Genomic DNA, 19,095 nt, shown 5'->3' with positions numbered 1-19,095 from the left:
GGAGAATCTGGACCTGTCAGCGATTCAAAATCACGCTGTGTGAAAAGTGTTCAGAAAACCACATGAGCGATGACCGACAGCCAATGAGAGCGCAAGACACAGAGCAGCGGGGAGCTCTGGGAGGAGTCATAGCCCACAATATCCTCTCCTCTCCCCAAACATTCCCCCCTCCATATTCTTCTTGTTTTCGCTGCAAATGCACAGGCAATCCTTCTTTCGGGCTACCATTTTTACTAATAATCCACGTCTCACGTGAGAACTCTTGCACGCGTGATATCGCATTGACCCTTGTCACATCTCGCGTGTGTGTGGTTGTGAAACACAGTTGTCTGTGATTCTTCCTATTGTAAAGTCATGCAGTGTGACACCTTCTGTCACCGATGCATCGTGCAGTGTGAATACAGCAGCGACTGAATGCAGTTCAAGATAGTCGTGCAGTGTGAAAGAACAGTGACCCATCACTTTGTAAATCATGCGGTCTGAACTCAGCTGTATGTAACTGTCACCAAACTTGGTTGCGCACAAACGTTCTTGCTCTTACTTGATCTGATCTGTGTCTTGGGTCTCAGGTGGAGGTTAAGCAGCCGGTGGAGGATGAGATGAAGGAGGCTTTACCCAAATGCATTGGTCCAGGCTGCAGTAATGACTCTCTGCCCGAGTCAGTGTACTGTGGTCATCAGTGTATTGTGCGGCACGCAGCGGTGGCAATGAAGTCTCTCTCTGAACCCAAACTTGAGACTAAGCCTGCTGCCCCACCAGCTGACCTGCCTCTCAAGGTAAATCTTGTTTTAGTCCATTCTTAAATCGTTTTAATACTGAGTTACTTAACTGCTTTAACGATCTTTCACATGTTCACATAACGATCATAACTTACTGTAAACACGCTATTTTGAGTTGGATAGGTTCGTTAGTTTTTTCTGTATTTTTTTATTTTTATCTTAGTGCTTGCCTCTTAATATCAGGAACTATAAAGCTAGCGTTGCTGGCTAGTGTGAAGTCTAACTATGAAAACAATCTTCTCAGCAAGACAATGAAAAAAAAGGGTGAACTTGCCTGGAATTCGGGCTGCGGTCCTTGACGAGATCGTCAATAAAATTGTCGGTCTTAAGGTTTCTTAAAAACTTTGTTGCGTGCCATAATCCTCACACTGCGATGTAAAGCCGGTGACACGACATATAAAGCTGATCCTGATTGGTCCTCTTCTGTGCATTCGAAGTGCTGATTGGCTCACGCAGATAGAACCTTATAGAGCCAAGTTAGAGTTCGACTTTGTAGATCGAACCTTTTTGTTTTTTCAATAAAGTCCCAAAATTGTACACAACTTCAAAAAAACCATCACATAATGTAAATACGTTGTCACAGAATAAGAATATGTGAATAACTCAATTGTGACAAAAATGTCAGATAGAACCTTATAATTCCAAGGGGAAATACGAACAAACACAGTGAAAGTGAAGTCTGTCACGAGTGCATGAAAACAAACACACAGTAACACATTTGCATGAGAAAACTATGAAAAAGCACAAAAACACACACGCCACTATGTACTTTGACATAAATCAAAACTAAGGATGAAACAGCGGTACATATCTGATAAAGCACTGAGATGTGGTCTTGGGTCGATGGGCAGTGTCCCGGTAAAATCTATTCTGACGCAGATTACAGCCAGCGATCATTTATATTAGATATATTATGTAAATCTATAATTATATAGGTCATAAAGATTTTTTTTTTCTGTTGCACTCTGAATATTTCTTGCTCATTTAGTGTGTAGTTTGTGAACTGTATTTTCGTATTTTTGCACTGTATTGTTGAAGACAATTTGTTCTGCATGGTTTGTGTTTATTGTTCATACTCGGATTGAAAATACATTTCTCAGAAGAAGAAAAAAAACTTTTTTGTTTGGTTTTGTTATATAACACTTTCCGTTTTCTTTACTAATTAAAATGTTTTTGGACACATCTCTACTGTTAGTAAACGAAATAGGCCTGTTTTTCTCTTAAAAGCGTCGATAACAATATTGTAATGGCTTTAACTTGCTTGGGGAATGGTATATGTAAACAACATTTTATTTGGAAGTGTAAAACACCTAGACACAACTTTCTAAAGAAAATATCCAAACTCAAAAACCTGTTTGAGTACACAGTAAAAAAAAAACACCCAACTGTTTGCATTTTTCTTAAAATTCTGTAATTTCATTAATTCTTAGAGAAAACGAAAGGAAAATTGACACTTTAGTTAAGTTAGTTAAGTCTCAACTTAAACTGTAAGTTCTCCTGTTTACGGTCCATGGTCAGAGGATTACGTAAACGAGAACGATTCGTTCACCTAAAAGATTGGTTCACGAACGAACCATCATAGGGCAATTACCTATAGTCTATATTGATAAGTTTGCGATACGAAGGTCTAAGTAGCAACGTAGCTTCCGTGATTTCCCCGATGCATGGGGCGGGTCCAGAAATTGTACTTTATTTGCGGGGCGGGCCAAATAATTTCATATAAGCGGGACCCGCAGGCTGAAAAACCCCGACCCGCGCATCACTAGCGTGCACAGACTACATGGTAATCATTGGTGATCATGTCAGTTGTGTGGAAGTATTTGGAAAGCTGTGCGCAGGACACGGCAGCCGTTCAACACTGGAAGTGCAGAGCTACACGTCTGAGGCACAGATCGCAGGAAGAGAACAGCTTTGGTGTACTGACGCACACATAAGAGCCTTTCCCTGCATGAGCTTACTGTACCTGTCCCTGCACAAGAGGAGACGGTGAAGGATGTTCAGCTCAACTTCTCACGTGTTGGATGAGAAACCAAACAGACTAAACTGACAAAACTGAAATCCTTCTTTCTTTCTTTTTTTTTTTTACTTTCAAACACGTTTGAGAAGCCAGAAGTAAACGTGAGTTCTGTATAGGACTATTATTTTTATTTTACCTTAAAATTACATCGAATTAATTTGATTAAAAATCACCTGCTGTAGCACACTGAGAAAAGTGTTTCATTCATTTCATTCACTCGCACCAACGTTATTTGATTTTAACATTTTGGAATAATTTATTTATAAAGCATACTTTTTAGTTTCACTGGTAAAGACCTTTTTTTTTATTTAAAACCAAATTTAAAAACTAAAATACTGAAAGCTGATCAAGAAACCTCTTATTGAAAGTGTGTTGATTGTGTTGTGTGGATTGTAGAGCTATGCAGTTATTGTCTTTAATTTCACATGGTTACAGCTAATCTTTAATTTAAGGCAGGTTCTCTGTAGTTTCAACCCAATTCAGAAACAAAAGCTATGTTTGTATTGAATGTAGGCTGCTTACTGTACAGTTACTGCTGTTAATTTCAGATGGTTATTGTTTTCAGTAGTCAAAAGCCAGTTTGGCCAAATAAATACCAAATAAATATCTTGTGTATGCATACTTTCCTTCTTTCTTGTTTGTTGCTTAAAGAAAGAAAAATCAGTATCTGAAGCGGCCATGAAAAATCATGATTGGTGCATCCCTATGTACTACTGTAAAACGAAATAAACATGAATGGACACTAAAGGTATATAACACGAAAGAGTGCAGCATACTGAACCTGTTCTCTACATAAGAAGCAAGGAGCTAAGGATAAAACCCAACATCTATATAGTGGCATGTTACTAATGAAGAACAACAGTCTGTGTTTGCCTGACATGACCACATATATAGGATGCTTTGAGGAGCCCAATCTAAGAGATGCAGGCTGTGGTATTGGCACAGGTTTTGAGTAATAAACAGTTATTTGTGTCTGTACAGTTCTCATGTTAAAAATACCTTTATTTCCCACTTTAGGTGAATCTTTGTTCTCAGGACATTTATGAGATTATAAGACTAAAATGCTAAATGTGTGAGAGACAAACACTATACAGTATGACTGAAATGATAAAAGCATGTTTATTCTGTGGCTTCATTTATTTTTTCATTTTATTTGTGTGTGTCTGTTATCCTTAGCTATACTATCCTGTCCTAATCTGTTAGAAGAGTTTTATCTGATACCCGAATTCAATTAACAAAATTGTTATGCGATACTGTTCTTCCGATATTGTTGGTAATTTAATTTCTTTCTTAAATTGCTTAATTCAAATCAATCAGAATTTTTTTTATTTGCTCCAACACCACATTTTAAAGATAGATGAGAGGGTTTGTTAGTAATAAATCTGTACGAATTGTTAGCATCAACTTGAAAGGGCAATTTTACTTCCTTTGCTGCAGAACAACTATACGTAAAATAAAATAAGTGTGTGTAAATGTTGTATTTGACAATTTTCATGTGAACTTGAAATGGTTAACGATATCTTGAACATAACGTGATTAACCAAACTTTTTTGATTATGTAATGTGAGTTGCAAAAAAAAAGTGTCAGGTGGTTCCACGCAAGTGTGTTGAGTAGTTTCTAAGTGTAACAATATAGTTGAATGAAGAAAATAAATTCTGTACATACAGTGCATACAACATACAACCCAATCAGATGTCACTACTGCATTTTAGTTATATGCTAATTTGACTTAATATTATGTTACAATAATGAACCTTCAATATGTAAGGTGAACACCTTTTTTTTGATTTTATTCACTTTTAATATTTTGCTCTACAAGTTTAAAACTTAAATAATCAAGCATATTTTTTTTTTCTTTGTAAGGTTTTGCAATATGCAACCGCTAAAAACTGAAAAACAACTTCAATTCCACAGGTCCTTGAAACAAATACACTACAAGATCAATAATTTGACAGTAAACATTCTTCACAAGGTGTTTTAAACTGCCTTGGAGAATTTGTAATAATCTTACTTAGAAAAATATCATTGGCATGCAGTGTCTGTTGAAATTCAGCATGCCCTAAAATAATGCTAAACTCAGTTTCTGATATTTCAGATCTTTAGAATCAACAGTAAAAGTACCGTAACATTAAAACTGGCCTCTATTTGTTAACAACTGCAAAAAGTTTTAGCTTCAGTTCTTACAAACAGTAAAACAGTCTGCTCAAGCAAGGCAGCGCACCTCAAAAAGCAGCAGAACTCCATGTCAAGTGTTGGTGACATCAACAAAGGTAACATCAAAACTGTCCCCTAATTTAAAAACCAGAAGCAATTTAAACAATTCAGCTCCTCCAAAAAAAACAAAAAAAAAACCTCTTCTGTGCTTGTTAGGGTAAAGTACAGGCTTCGGTACTGAAATAAAAACATGTGATGAAACCAGCATTTTCTGCAAGAAAATCACTTCAGCTTATTGTGGCCATAGTGTTCATGTGCTCTACAAATATGACTGTGATTGGCTACAGTGATCACTGCTTAATGCTCTTCACCAACGGCTGACACCGATCAGAGGATCAGTCAGTGCTTAGATGAATCCGCTGAGACACCCGATCAAGCGCTACCGTGTGTGAGCGTGATCTCTGTAAGCACTCGGTGAAGAGTGTGAATGGTAATGCTATTAGCCACAGCAAACGCCAATTATCATGTGCGTTTCCTCCAATAGTCTTTTTCTTCCTTGAAAAAGTGCGTGGGATCACGAGAGGGTGGGTGGTTTCATCTCCCCTCTTGAATGATCAACTTAAGCTGATTCAGGAATGTCCAAAGGTGAAATATTTCTTCTTTTGTAAATATTTGAATCATCCAGCCAACTCAACAGGCACTACACCTGCAGTAAAAGTATGAGAGGTTCTTAGATAAAGGACAAGCATTTCTACACCACAACATGCTTCTCCTTTCTTACATGCATCTGCTACATGTCCATCATGCTGCTCTTCAGATCTGAGAGGAAAAGCACCACCTCTGACCTCTGACCTCTGACTGGATATCTGTGTGTGTAGCAGTGCTCAACCACTGTACTGTGCCTCTGATAAACGTGATTGACAAACACACCTGTTGCTCTAAAGTGATGAGATCGTTCACAAGAGGCTCAAGCCATAGTCTTCACATCATCACTTATATAAGAGCGAGATGAATTGAGGACAAACATTAACTACAGGCTGGTGGTAAGTTCCTGAAGATCCAATAAACTGCACAGATCTTCTGCTTGTTGTGTGATGTTCCTGAGAGAAACTCATCTTTATAGTGCTGACCATCTATGAAGGATATAAGACCCATCATTTACGATTTGCTGCCCTTTATGAAATATTTGTTTCTGATAAAGCAGCTGTTGTAATGGATTTAGGATGGGTATGTATTGGAAATACCTATTCTTTTCAGACTGAAGAATCATTTCAACAGATTCAATTATCAATGATCCCTGTAATATTTCATGAGCTTGAAAGCACTGGCTAAAGGACAATCTTTTGAAGTAGCTTTCAACAGAGGATTGGATGATGATGAACTAATAAGCTCTTTTATGACGATCATGAAGATCATGTTTCTGGAAGGTGTCCAGAATAACTTGCCTCGATCAGATCCTGATGAAGAACAGTTCAAGTATTGCAAATCTGTGATAAGTTCATCAATAGCATTACTAGGAACATGAAAATAGTTTTAAGTTTTAGCAAAATGGATGCAAATTTTTGCTGTTTTTGGACAAATCTTGTCCTTTTGTGTCCATTTCCACACTACCTGAAACATCTACAGTGTCCTCTTCAGCTGGCATGGATCCACTTCTCTAGCGACCCCTGTTAAATCCTGAAGAGAGCGAGGATTGTGCTTCCTATCTTTATGGGACTTAAATGTGCCTTACACATTTGTCTGAAAAGAACTGTGCTCAAACACACAAGGTACCATCTCGCGGTTTTTTTGGTCCCCATCTCTAATAAAGAAATAAAACTGATGTTTCTTGCTTTAACCTTAATGCTATTTCTATTTTTCCATCAGCTGCTGTTAGAAACACGTGTGTCACTCTAGACCCATCACTAATCTTCGTTGACCACATTAGCAAACTCTCCAAAGATGCTTTTTTCCAAACTTTGTCAAATTGCACAACTTTGTCTTTTTCGGAGTAGAAAAGATAATCATTAGTGCATTCATCACCACTCGTCTAGACTATTGTAACGCTCTTTTCTCTGGTTTACCAGCTCACTCCATCATTCGTCTGCAGTACATTCAAAATTCTGCTGCCAGATTATTCACTTAAAAATCTGCTCACATCACTCCTATTTTATTTAATCTTCACTGGTAGCCTGTATCTATTCGTGTGCAATACAACATTCTTCTGCTCACCTTTAAGGCACTTAAAGGTATGGCTCTGTCCCATCTTTCTGACCTACTCTCTTCTTATAAACCTTCCTGCGCACTCTTCTAATTCTGAGCTTCTATCTCCAATGGGCGGCAGGTCTTGTTTAATCAACACTTTCACTAATTTACATGTGTATTTGTGCGTTTGGTCTCCAGCTTCTGCTGCTGTAGTCATCTGTTTCAGGGTTTGACTGGTCGTGTGTTCAGAGATGGGATTCTCCATATCTGGGTTGTAACGAGTGGTTATTTGACTTTACTGTTGCCTTTCTATCATCTCTAACCAGTCTGCCCACTCTCCTCTGACAGAAACAAGACATTTTCATACACACAGTTGCCGTTCACTGGATGTTTTCTCTTTTCGGACCATTCTCTGTAAACCCTAGAGATGGTTGAGCGTGAATCCAGCCCGTCTGGCACCAACAACCATTTCACGTTCAGAGTCCCTTAAATCCCCTTTCTTCCCCATTCTGATGCTCGGTTTGAACTTCAGCAAGTCATCTTCACCACATCTAGATTCATAAATGCATTGAGTTGCTGCCATGTGATTGGCTGATTAGCAATCTGTGTTACCAAGCAATTGAACAGCTGTAATAAAGTGGTTTATATGTATAAATGTGTATTTGTGTGTGTGTTTTAGACTAAAGGTTTTAAATCAGACTTTGAATAACAGATTTGCAGACCCTATTGAATGCCCGTGTGTGTATGTGAACATTGTAGTTGCGACCGGTTTGCTGGAGCTACACTCATCTGACCAGATTACTCCACACACCAAAGATGATCCACATGCCTCGGCATGCCCTTCTTTTATAAATCTGTATCAACTGTGAAGTGTGACAGTCATCAACCAGAGAACAGATGATGAGCATCACTTCAAAACATGTCAGATATTTAAATGGAAAAAATACACAGCATTGGTGGACTCTAGGGATACCCATCATATTTCAGATCAATTCAGTTTGGTACTGTAGCTGTGTACTCAGTTCACTCTATTGTTTTTTACATTTCAGAGCGAGAAACGATCATTTCTTGCAAAGCTTTTCAAGGTGAAGATGAGTAAGACGCCGGCTCAGGAAGAATGTGTGAGCAAGCAAGAAAAGGATGAAGAGTGTCCGTGCTCTGCTGCAGCTGTTGAGCCTGTGGGATCCTCTCCTGCTCCAGATCACAAGCCCAGTATGTGTCATATACTCTCCTCACAGACACAGGGACACGCACATTTACATTCACGTCAACTCACTAAATAGATTGCATTCCCAAATCCATTTTATTAAATACAGCTTAAATACTGAATCGCTGCATTTATATTTTCCAGCAACTAGAGGATACAATCTGTTTTTCAACTCAATCTAAAAAGAGAAATGCATAGATGTGCATACACAAAACTGCCATCTCTCTCTCTCTCTCTCTCGAATTGGCAATATTTGAGAAAAGGGGGAATTGTTGGGGGAATAGCCCCCTCAATGTTTCCGGGGGTTATCGCCCTGATCAGACATGAAAATATGTCGTGGTACTATCGTGCGGTCTATAATCATATGACTTCAGCAAATATTAGTAACAGTACCATTCATGTGAACTCAAATTTGAATGTAACATAATTACTTTTCATTAAAATCTTTATTAATGCCAAAAAACTTACATTTATGTGTCTTTTCTAAAATATCAGTTTTATAAGTTAGTTATAATTACTGTGTGCAAACAAGTGAAAATACCAGAATGTACTGTATATTAAATGGACCTTCATTCATGAAATGTTTATATCATTAATACATGAGTAAACTGGTTTGCACATAAAAAAAACTGACCTTCCCAAACGTGTGTGTGTTAAGTGTTAATAAGTTGTAATCTTTCACTTTCACAGTTGGCATAGTCCCACCCATGAAACCTCTCATGTGGTCAAGAATGGCTGTTATGTTGAATAAAGGTTATAAGTGATTTTCTATACTCTTGTGGTGTTTTATATCTGTATATCCTTCTCTGTTTCTTTCAGCCGTTACAGAGAAAGTTGAAGTCGAGTGCAGTAGCAGCACACCACAGATCAACCCTTCAGATGTGACTCCAGACGTGTCCTCTTCTGAAAAGGTTCCTGCAGCTCCACTAATGAAGAAGTCCACTCCAGGAAGAGCAAAGAAAACCATGCCAGGCTCTCCGCGACTGGAGCTTCTGAAAGGGGCTCTCGGCAGAAGCGCTTTATCTATCCCTAAAAAGCCCTGTGAATCCAAGGCACCCGTCGAGTCCAGCAAAGCTGCAGAAGTGGTTACCTGCGGCCCCTGGGAGCTGGAGCCCGCTGCGGCCCCTCGAGCCAGTCCTCTCCTGATGAGACAAAACATTCGCCGCTCGCTCAGTACAGTTCTCTGCAGAAGGTCAGAGAAAGCTTCCTCGTCTATAGTCGTCTTGATTCAAACACACATCCTGCTAGAAATCCTCATTAGTGATCAAGCACCAGCGGTGTGAAGACAGGGATACAATGTGTGGTCATCGGCATGTTTCTTCTCATGGAGTCTATAGAAACATACACAGTGGTTATTAAAAACACAATTCACTTCTGATTCAAAATACATTGCCAAATTGATCCTTTTCCTCCCAGAACTCCCAGATCGTTCATTAGGTCTTCAATAAATCGCTCTCGAATCATCATGGATAGATCATGTTGCCAAAAAAAGTTTTCCGACATGCCAAAGAATTCTGCTATAAAGCTGCAGCAAATACAATTGAGCACACAGGTTGGGTTGTATCTTGACAGCACTTTTGTGAAGTAATCCGAGCAGGTTTAGGAGGTATTGCTAGTAATACAACATTTAGGGAGGTATAGAGGAATAGAGAAAAAGATGTATGTATCTTTAAGATTAAATAGAAATAACACAGTCTTTGGAATGCTTCGGCATAACTTAGCGTGTCATAGTACGACAATATTATAATATCAGTAAGGTGGCCATGTCACATATTGGTCAAATCTTTCTATATTCAGTTTATATTGAACCATTTGTAGCAACCGCTTTATTTATTATGCTGTAATTTTCTCCACCAGGTTCAGTCAGACTGATGATTTGAAGATTTCTGAGAGTGAAATTGAAAAGATGGCTGTGGACATGGAGAAAGAGATGTTCAATGTGTGTTACACAACAGATGAGGACTATAACAATAAATACCAGTATCTTGTGCTCACCCTGAAAGATCCCCAAAACAAGGTTATTTTCTGTGTACAGTTATTCTGTTGAAACGTTTCATAATGTGTGAAGTGGTGAATGAATTTATTCTGATGTTTTCTTGTCCTCAGGAGCTGTGTCATCAGGTTTTGAAAGGACACATGCCTTCAGCGAAGCTCATTCAGTTGAGTCAGCAGGAGGTAAAGCACTGTGAGCACACGTTCAGATACAGCCAGTGTGTAGCATTTCAGTTCTTGACTGGTGTTTGACAGGAATCCGCTGCTGATCCACTGCTTCAGACCCCTGTGAAGGAGGAGTTGGGCCTTTTATCTGAGGATGTGGAGGAACCAGCTACTACTCCTGAGAAAGTGATGTCACCGAGCACAAGCACTCCTTCAGTGAGCTGATGCTTACTTTCATACTAGTTTAAAGGAATCATAACCTTCTTCATTCATCTGCTGCTCTCTAGCTGGATTTAGACACTGTTAACAGAGACATTGCAGATCATCCACCACTGCTTTCCCTTCTTGTGACGAGAAACATCAGCTTGTTATATGGCCTTTCACAGTTTGGTGCCGTCTCCCTGCAGCAGATATCCATTTCTGTGTGCAACATTTATTTTTTTATTTTTAAATACCATTACATGTACCTCCAACAAGCAGATTTAGCCCATCACACAGCATTGCTTTATGTTCAGTCACAAAATATAAAAGCAGTCCAGTCAGGTTGCGACTTCATCCTTTTGCGTTCGGTTCGGTATCTGTAGGTTCAATGTTAAAAATGATAACATGAACCAGGACTAAATGTATCATTTTCTATTTTTGTTGGGACAAAGTGAACCTGAACACATAGTGAGACCATCTCCTTATATTAGGGCTTTTTTCTGTTCTTCTGTGAGCGATCAAGTGTTTTGTCTGCCCTCAGGAGGAGAAATGGTCTCTGAAGCTGCCTCAGGCGAAGGAAATATGCTCAGGTGCTCCAGATGTGATCAGCTGCATGCTGAAAGACACGACAGGAGAACATAAGCGCCATCTCTTTGACCTTAATTGCAGGATATGTACAGGTATGACCTTCACATGCACTGCTTGTTTACCTGCAAATTTAAGAAATTGTAAAAATCATTATGAAATTATGCAATTGTAATTTATTTACAGTACAATTAGTTACAAATGAATTTGTTCCCTGCAGGACAAGTATCCACTGATGATGATCCCGAAAGCAAGAAACCCAAGATGCCGATGGTGAAAGAGGAGACCGAGGAGGAGAAATCTTCAGGGGTTGTTCGTGTGATGGATGAAGCGCTGGACTCTGATATAATCGAGTCCCCTGCTTCTCCCAGCGGGGAGGACCTACACTCACAGACACCCTCAGCAGACTTCTCTCCTGTGTTGATACCTTCAGTTCCCACTGTGTCCATCTCGAGAAGAGACCCCCGTACGGCACAATACCGACAAGCTGCGCCACCGTCTGAGGTCCCGGAGCCGGCCTCAGTCCCGCAGCAGCCTCCTGTGAAGAACACACCAGAGCCTCTGACAGAGACACTTCCAACACGTGTGTCCGCACCTCTGTCTGCTCCTATGCCCAAATCAATCCTCATGAAACCTTCGCCCGCTTCTCTGGATACTGCATATGGCTCAACCACAAGGTGCATGCACACCGGTTTTAGACCATGTCTAATACAATGAGTTGATGATTCTTGTATGGTGCATATTTTATTAATCAAATGGTGTTTCTCTCTCTCTTAAGGCTGGCAGAATGTGATAAAGGGACAAAACAGTTTTTATCCCAACAGAATATTTTATGGAAAGGCTTTCTTAACATGCCCACTGTGGCCAAATTCGTCACAAAGGGATACTTGATTTCTGGCTCTCCTGACTTTTTAAAAGAGGTTAGCCTTTTAAGCTTTAACTAATTGAAAGCTAAAATAGTTTTTATTATTTTCTACAAATTTGCTGTATATGAATGTGGTCAGTGGGTGTTAAATATGTGCATTTTCTCTGTTCAGGACTTACCAGACACCATACACATTGGAGGAAGGATATTACCTCAAACTGTGTGGGAATATGTTGATTTGATAAAGACATCAGAGGCGAAGGTTAAACTGTGACTTTGAATTCATGATTAATAATTGAGATATATTAAAAACACATTATTAAGGCAAATGCCCTTGATAAAATCTATTTGCGCTGTTTCTCTGAATGCAGGAGCTGTCATTAATCCGCTTCCATCCGTCATCTGAAGAGGAAGAGGTTGCATATGTCTCTCTGTTTTCATATTTCAACAGTCGTAGGAGATTCGGGGTTGTTTCTAATATTTGTAAACACATCAAAGATCTTTACCTCATTCCTCTGAGTAAAAAACAGTCCATCCCTGCAGTGCTTCTTCCCATTGATGGACCAGGTACATCACACACAGATTACACTGACTGGTTCTGACATCAGAGACAGACTATCATGATTTTAACCTGTTTTATGTTATGACTTCTCCTAGGGCTTGAGCAGAATCACCCTAATCTCCTAATGGGGTTAGCAGTCTGTCAAAAGCCGAAGCGTCCAGAGGCAGTACCTCAAGATGTTGGCGAAAAGACTCCTAGGTCCTTGATGTGTTCGGATGGGAAGGGAACCAGCAGTCCCATCTCACTATGTGATCCTGGACAGCATAGCATTAAAGCTTGTGATGCTGGCATACTCCTCAGCTCAAATCCTGCTGGATCTTTACCAGACCCATCATGCCCTGCCGGCTCTCTGTGGGCCCCCAGCGTGCCAAATCCCAGCCCATCCGTTCATGCGGGCCCATCCAAAGACTCCACCAATAACACCCCACTCCAGACCATCCTTAACACATTATTTGGGCAAAAGAAACAGCCCTCAGATGTCACAGAGTGTAAGATAAGCTCATTAACAGATAGTGTTAGTGTAGAACAGACTTGCAAAGATGATGATGCATTGATATTAGGTGATGACAGGCCTTACGATCCTGAGGAGTATGATCCAGCATGTTCTAATGAGGCCATGGGTTCCTTCAGTCCAGCTGAGGTTTCGGAACCTAAAGGTCCTTCAGCAGTGACTGATGATGATGATGATAGACCTTATGACCCTGAGGAGGAGTACAGTGCAGCTGGTAGTGGTGTTACTGTCAGAAATAATACACAGAAAGCATCAGAGGCTAAACACACAGAGGAGTCCTCTATAGTTAGCAGTGATATAGCTTATGATCCAGAGGACGAGACAATGTTTGAGGAGATGCAAAGTTACCTCACAAGTAATGCTATACCTCACAAGTCCACCGTATGTGAAAATAACATGTCACATTACAAGGAAAACACCTCAGTTACAACATTCACTGAGCAGCAAAAGATCCTAGAAGAGTTGAACAGGCAGATAGAGGAACAGAAAAGACAGCTAGAAGAACAGACAGAAACTCTGCGCCTACAGAAGGAAGCCATCGGTGTTTCCATGGCCCATTTCTCTGTTTCTAAAGCTCTCATGTCACCAACACGGTTTGATGGGGATGAAGAGGAAAGCATAGAAAACATACCCTACTGTCCAATAATTCATCAGAGTAGGGATCCACGGATGTGTCGAAAAACAAGCCAGGATATGCCAGCTGATGATGCTGAATGTGAGGCTATAGATAAAGAAAGAGTAGAGAAAATATTAAACACAGAGGAAGTAGTCCTGAACAAATCTTTTACCACTAAGAAAGAGAAATTAGTTACAGATAAAGGGAAACCCAAAGAAGGATCACCAGACACTAAAAGTGCACAACAAAAGAGCACTAAATGCTCACAGTCAGAGTACGCACACAAAAATCAAGGCAGTAGAAGGTCCACACTGAGCACATACAGGTCATCAAGGAGGAGGTCGTGGCAGGAACACAGGTCATACCACCAAGACCGGGCATCTTCAAGAGCTTCACGGACCGTTAGATCCTCAAAGGACGACTCGGACAAACACCACAGAAGCAGACACTCTGCTGGGCATCTCTCCAGCACACGTCACTCGGACAAAAAAGGAGTGACGACATCAAGGAAGAGGCATTATCACCATCACAGAGACTCCTCTTCACCCCCACGCTATCGCCGGAGGTCTCATTATTCCCCCGTCTCGCACTCGAGCCGGAGAGACAAATCTTCACAGGACGACAGTGACCAGTCCCGCAAGACTGACCTGTCAGAGCAAAACATCAAATCTGCACAACACGAATCTGGCCAGGTGCCAGACAGTAGCATTCAATCCACAATCACATCAGGACAGAGTGCTAGAGTAGAGGGGGAGGCTGCTAATTGCAAAGACAGGTGCTTGGCAGAAGTTCAGAAAGGTGCTCCTCCAAATACAAAACACGAGGCTGATCAGAAGCAGGGACTTAAGACGTTCCAAAATCCTGGGGAGGGTTGTTCACAACCTCTGTTAAATAAGTCATATGAAAACAAGCAGACACATTCAGTCCTGTCTGAAATGAAGAGGGAGAACCAAACTGACTCCGCACTACTTCCTACACCCTGTCTTGCCCATGGGGCTACAGACTTGCCTTTAGACAGAGACTCACCAGCGTTACAGCCATCTGGAATTCAGACGATCGTTTTTCACCATGATACTAATCCAACACATAATCAAACAGATACTTTTTCTGAGCCTGTCCAGATCGACCAAAAGAGAAACATGCCATCAATGCAAAGGCCAAATTATTCACGTAATGAGACAGACAAATTACATTCAGGAGATTACCCTCAAAGATCTTTCCATTCACAATATAGAAATGTATCACAAACTGACACAGATCAATTCTCATCCAGAGAACTGCCTCAAAATAAAAGAGGAAAGTTCATGCTTGATGCAGACAACAACAATCCACCTCATACATCTCACAAACAGGAAGAATTCTCCACAGCCAGTTTTGTTCACCAAAACCCTCCAAACCACAGGCCCAGAAGGTTTCCAAGGAAAGCGGCAGATCAGGTTCATCAAAGCCAGCCACCCAGGCCTGACCAGTTACATGAGTGCGACTTTGAAGAACCTGAAACCACTGGATTATGTCACAAAAAATACACATCTTATAAACAAGGGCAGAATTTTCATGAGGATGAATCAGTCCAGTTTCAGCAAAGAGAGTCACTATTAGGGCCTCCTCCTGTGCACAAGGGCAATTTCAGACCTCCTAATCCTAGAGAGCACTTTCACCCTTCCACCTTTGATAAGTGGAAGCCTTCGAGAGGGCGTCCTTCTTTAATGAAACGGAGAAGTCCTGAATTTGCTCATCCGCCTAGGGATGGTAATTCTGGTAGTTCTACTAACTTTGGACCTAGGGGCCAATCCTCAGGTTTTGGGAGGTACGAAGGCCCGACTAAAGATCTTCAACCCAGTGGACCATTTGCAGAAGAGATGTTTGAGAGTCCGGGACCTGCTGGACCCATTGGATCAAAAGACCCGTCTCCAAGACCGTGTTCTTTTAGGCGAGGTAGGGGTAGACACAGGGGTTCACGTCAGGTAATGCATGATAGAACCCATCTAATGAATTCAGCTAAACTAATGAACATTCCTAATGCTGAAGGGCCATCGGAGAGACAGGTTGACGCCAGAGACCCACGCACAACCCCAACCAGTAAACCTCAGATGCCACATCTCGCTAATCCGAGTGGTTATGCACAAGATATGTGTGAACCACAAACCCCCGACTGCCCCCAAACGTTTGCAGAGGATGCAGAAGACCCAATACACACAGGTTTTTCAAGACCTGCTCCAACACACTCTCAGGGCCCAGCACATGGGGCAATGCATGGCCGGTTTGAAGGACAGCAGTATACTGAAATCGAGGGTCAACCAAGAGGGCTTCAAAAATTCAGAGGACGAAGAAGAGGCATCGTGGGCCCATTTTATGCCAGGGGTCATAGAAATAATGCACAAGTAAGGGGACCGAACTTTGATTCACCACAACAGTTTTTGGGCCAAAGAGAACCATCTCTTGGTTTACATAGACGGAGAAGACCTTCACCTCAAAACTGTGACCGTTTTGATGATCATACTGAAACCCATTCATCTGATTTTCCCGACCCTTCCACTACTACCCCCCCTCATTTCACAAAACCACAGCATAAGCATTTGGGGCGGCCACCTGCAAATTTGGAGAGCAGGCTCAGACAGACTAATATACGCCCTTTACGACTATCAGGTCCACTACTCCCCACTCCTCCCGGAGGTCCCATTAGGAGGAACCTCTCCCGGGGGCGCGGACAGAACACTCAGAATGAATGTCACAGGGACTATTTGACATAAGAGAAGGTCGTGTCACACAAGATGTTAATGGATGCTGTATTCATGAAGAGAAGCAAAGAATTCGTAACCGTTTTAAACGTCTGCAGGAGGAACAGAGTGTTGAGTGTGAAAGTAGACAGTAGGAACCAAGTGTTCAAGAGGACGAAATGGCATATCTGAAGACACAACAGAGAAGGAAAATACTGAAGAGGAGACTTGTTTAAAATATTATTTTTTTAATATAGAGGAGACGCTAGAGCACTTGGCTGCAGACTATGTAGAAATGATAGGAGCAGGTCTTGCAGTGTTTGGCGGAGTAGTCCAGATTTAAACTGTCAGGTGCTGCAAAATTGTAATAAAGAAAGACTTCAGTTCAGTTTGCAGAATGTTCAGAATTAGAATGGATTGAATAAAGGAACAAGACAACCCCTTTGCAAGTTTGAATATTTACCAGTTCAAGCATAAATAGACCTTGTTATACACCAGTACACTATTTGTGTGTTCATCCTCTGTTCTGGAAAGTCAAGCAGTTTTTGTTAAATCGGTTTAAATCTTCTTGAAAGGCTGCAGGTTTGTTCATCCTTCCGCACCACCTCAATTCAAATGGATTACTGGAAAATGTTTTGGTTTGTATTGTAGAAGCAGGACATGGTCATGTCAACTACTGACAGATATTTTTCTCTTGCAATGACAAAAAGTTCTAGTGAGCTATAAATAGCAGTGTACATTTGTCCATAGATTTTTATGTAATTTTCTAAATGTATATTTGTAAGTAATTCAGAGCCTCAAAAGATCGAATCTTTTGGAACGTCCACTGATTTCATTTATTAAACATCTGAACCACAAAACCTGACCAGTGCACATGATTGTCTCTAATTGTGTGCCTTCGACCAAAATTAAAATTCTGGTTGTGTGATTACCCTTGTGTGGTTTCAGTAGTTTTTTCTTCTGCAGAATACAAAATTATATGTTTTGTAGAAAATTGGGAATCAAGCAACAGGAACAGTCGACTTTCATTGAATGCACAAAAAACATTTGTTTCAAGTCTTTTATTTACTTTTTTTTTATGTTGATGACAAAATAAAAACTGGAGCATTGGAGTGTCTCTCATTACATGACTGAGTATGACGTGTCTGTGACCCTGGGCATGTTTATGGAAATTGTGAATGAGTTCTGATGGCAAGCTGACAATAAGTGAAAGTGGTGACATTTGCCAAGTGTGGTAACCCATACTCAGAGTTGATGCTCTGCATTTAACCCATCCAAGTACACACACTGTGAACACACACCCGGAGCAGTGGGCAGCTATAGATCCAGCGCCGGGGAGCAACGGGGTTCAGTGCCTTGCTCAAGGGCACTTCAGTCATGAGTATCCACCTACACTTCCTGCCAGCACCAAGACTCAACAAAGCTATCTATCATTTTAAATGCATGAATTTTCGATCTCTGTTGAAGTGTTTTTGGTGTGCTAGATTTTAGACATCGTCTTGGATTTTGAGCACATTGAACCGTGGTCTGCAAATACATGTGCTAGGTCAGTGGTTGGATTCCCCCACACACGTTGTGTCCCTGTATCTGACACCCACGTCAGGTCTTGTAGTCTCCAGTGATGAGCTGAAGCAGGTGCGACTGATGAGGGAGACATGCAAAATGTGCCTGGCAGGGGGTACTGCAGGACAGGTTTAAGAGGTGACCCAACACTTGGTTTCCAAAAATAAAACAACTCCCTTTAGTTTCTTCATAGAGAAAATGATTTTATTGAAAAAGTTGTTTCTCCCGCCCTCTCCTCCATTGACTTGATGCTGACGTGGGTGGCCAGATTGAGGACACACTAACAGGAAATGCTTTAGTACAGTCAATCAAAATCACATACAGTACCTTTATAAACCTACTGTAAATGCCAACGATGTTAATCGGTGGTATGTGCTATTGTTGATGCCATCTGTTCAAAGTATTTCAACTTTTATTAATATAATTTATTTGTAATTAATTAAAATTAATCATTTATATATATATATATATATATATATATATATATATATATATATATATATATATATATATATATAACAGTTGAATTTGTTGTGACCTCATACCCATGAACAGAGAATTATGGCAGAGGCCAAATCAGAGATGAGGTGAGTCCCATCACACACTTGTGCACTATCCTATGCTTTTTTCGTCGAATGGTGCAATGCTGTTCTCTGTAAATACTAAAAGGAAAAACTGAACTTTAAATGCCCTGATGTTTTTTTTACTGAATTGTAGTGTAAATTTGTGATATTTGCCACCCATGGCGTGATATCATAAAAATTAAGTGGAAAAAATTCAATATACAAATTGCATGTTGGACATTTTCAAGACAAACTTTGCTGTCCATTCAAAACTGCTAAAACAGTTGTTGAATGATGATTATATCTCCCCTACTGCAAAACTCAACTCTCCTGTAAAATATTTTAAGCTCTTTTTTAAAGTATTTTAAGCATCATGTAGGATCTCCTCCCTTCTGCGTGGATCTCTGATTATT

At 40.5% G+C, this 19,095-nt stretch overlaps 1 protein-coding gene across 5 annotated transcripts in view; it reads left to right on the top strand.

Annotated features, from left to right (window-relative positions):
• LOC113038894 (death-inducer obliterator 1) overlaps window positions 1–17,673 on the top strand; it is a 28,906-nt gene extending 11,233 nt beyond the window's left edge. For 3 of the 5 annotated variants that reach the window (XM_026196680.1, XM_026196682.1, XM_026196681.1), the window contains 12 exons: window positions 570–776; window positions 8,185–8,401; window positions 9,162–9,534; window positions 10,200–10,359; window positions 10,449–10,517; window positions 10,590–10,715; window positions 11,242–11,380; window positions 11,506–11,962; window positions 12,064–12,205; window positions 12,323–12,412; window positions 12,522–12,717; window positions 12,808–17,673. In XM_026196680.1, coding sequence (XP_026052465.1) covers window positions 570–776; window positions 8,185–8,401; window positions 9,162–9,534; window positions 10,200–10,359; window positions 10,449–10,517; window positions 10,590–10,715; window positions 11,242–11,380; window positions 11,506–11,962; window positions 12,064–12,205; window positions 12,323–12,412; window positions 12,522–12,717; window positions 12,808–16,589 — 5,958 coding nt within the window. In that variant the 3' untranslated portion in view covers window positions 16,590–17,673. The remainder of the gene's footprint in view (window positions 1–569; window positions 777–8,184; window positions 8,402–9,161; window positions 9,535–10,199; window positions 10,360–10,448; window positions 10,518–10,589; window positions 10,716–11,241; window positions 11,381–11,505; window positions 11,963–12,063; window positions 12,206–12,322; window positions 12,413–12,521; window positions 12,718–12,807) is intronic. The other 2 variants (XM_026196683.1, XM_026196684.1) reach the window with 2 other exon arrangements.
• Window positions 17,674–19,095: the final 1,422 nt, after the last annotated feature.

This window comes from Carassius auratus, chromosome 21 (assembly GCF_003368295.1).
Source record: "Carassius auratus strain Wakin chromosome 21, ASM336829v1, whole genome shotgun sequence".
NCBI classification, from domain to species: Eukaryota; Metazoa; Chordata; class Actinopteri; order Cypriniformes; family Cyprinidae; genus Carassius; species Carassius auratus.
This window is presented reverse-complemented; position numbering and strand designations above follow the sequence as displayed.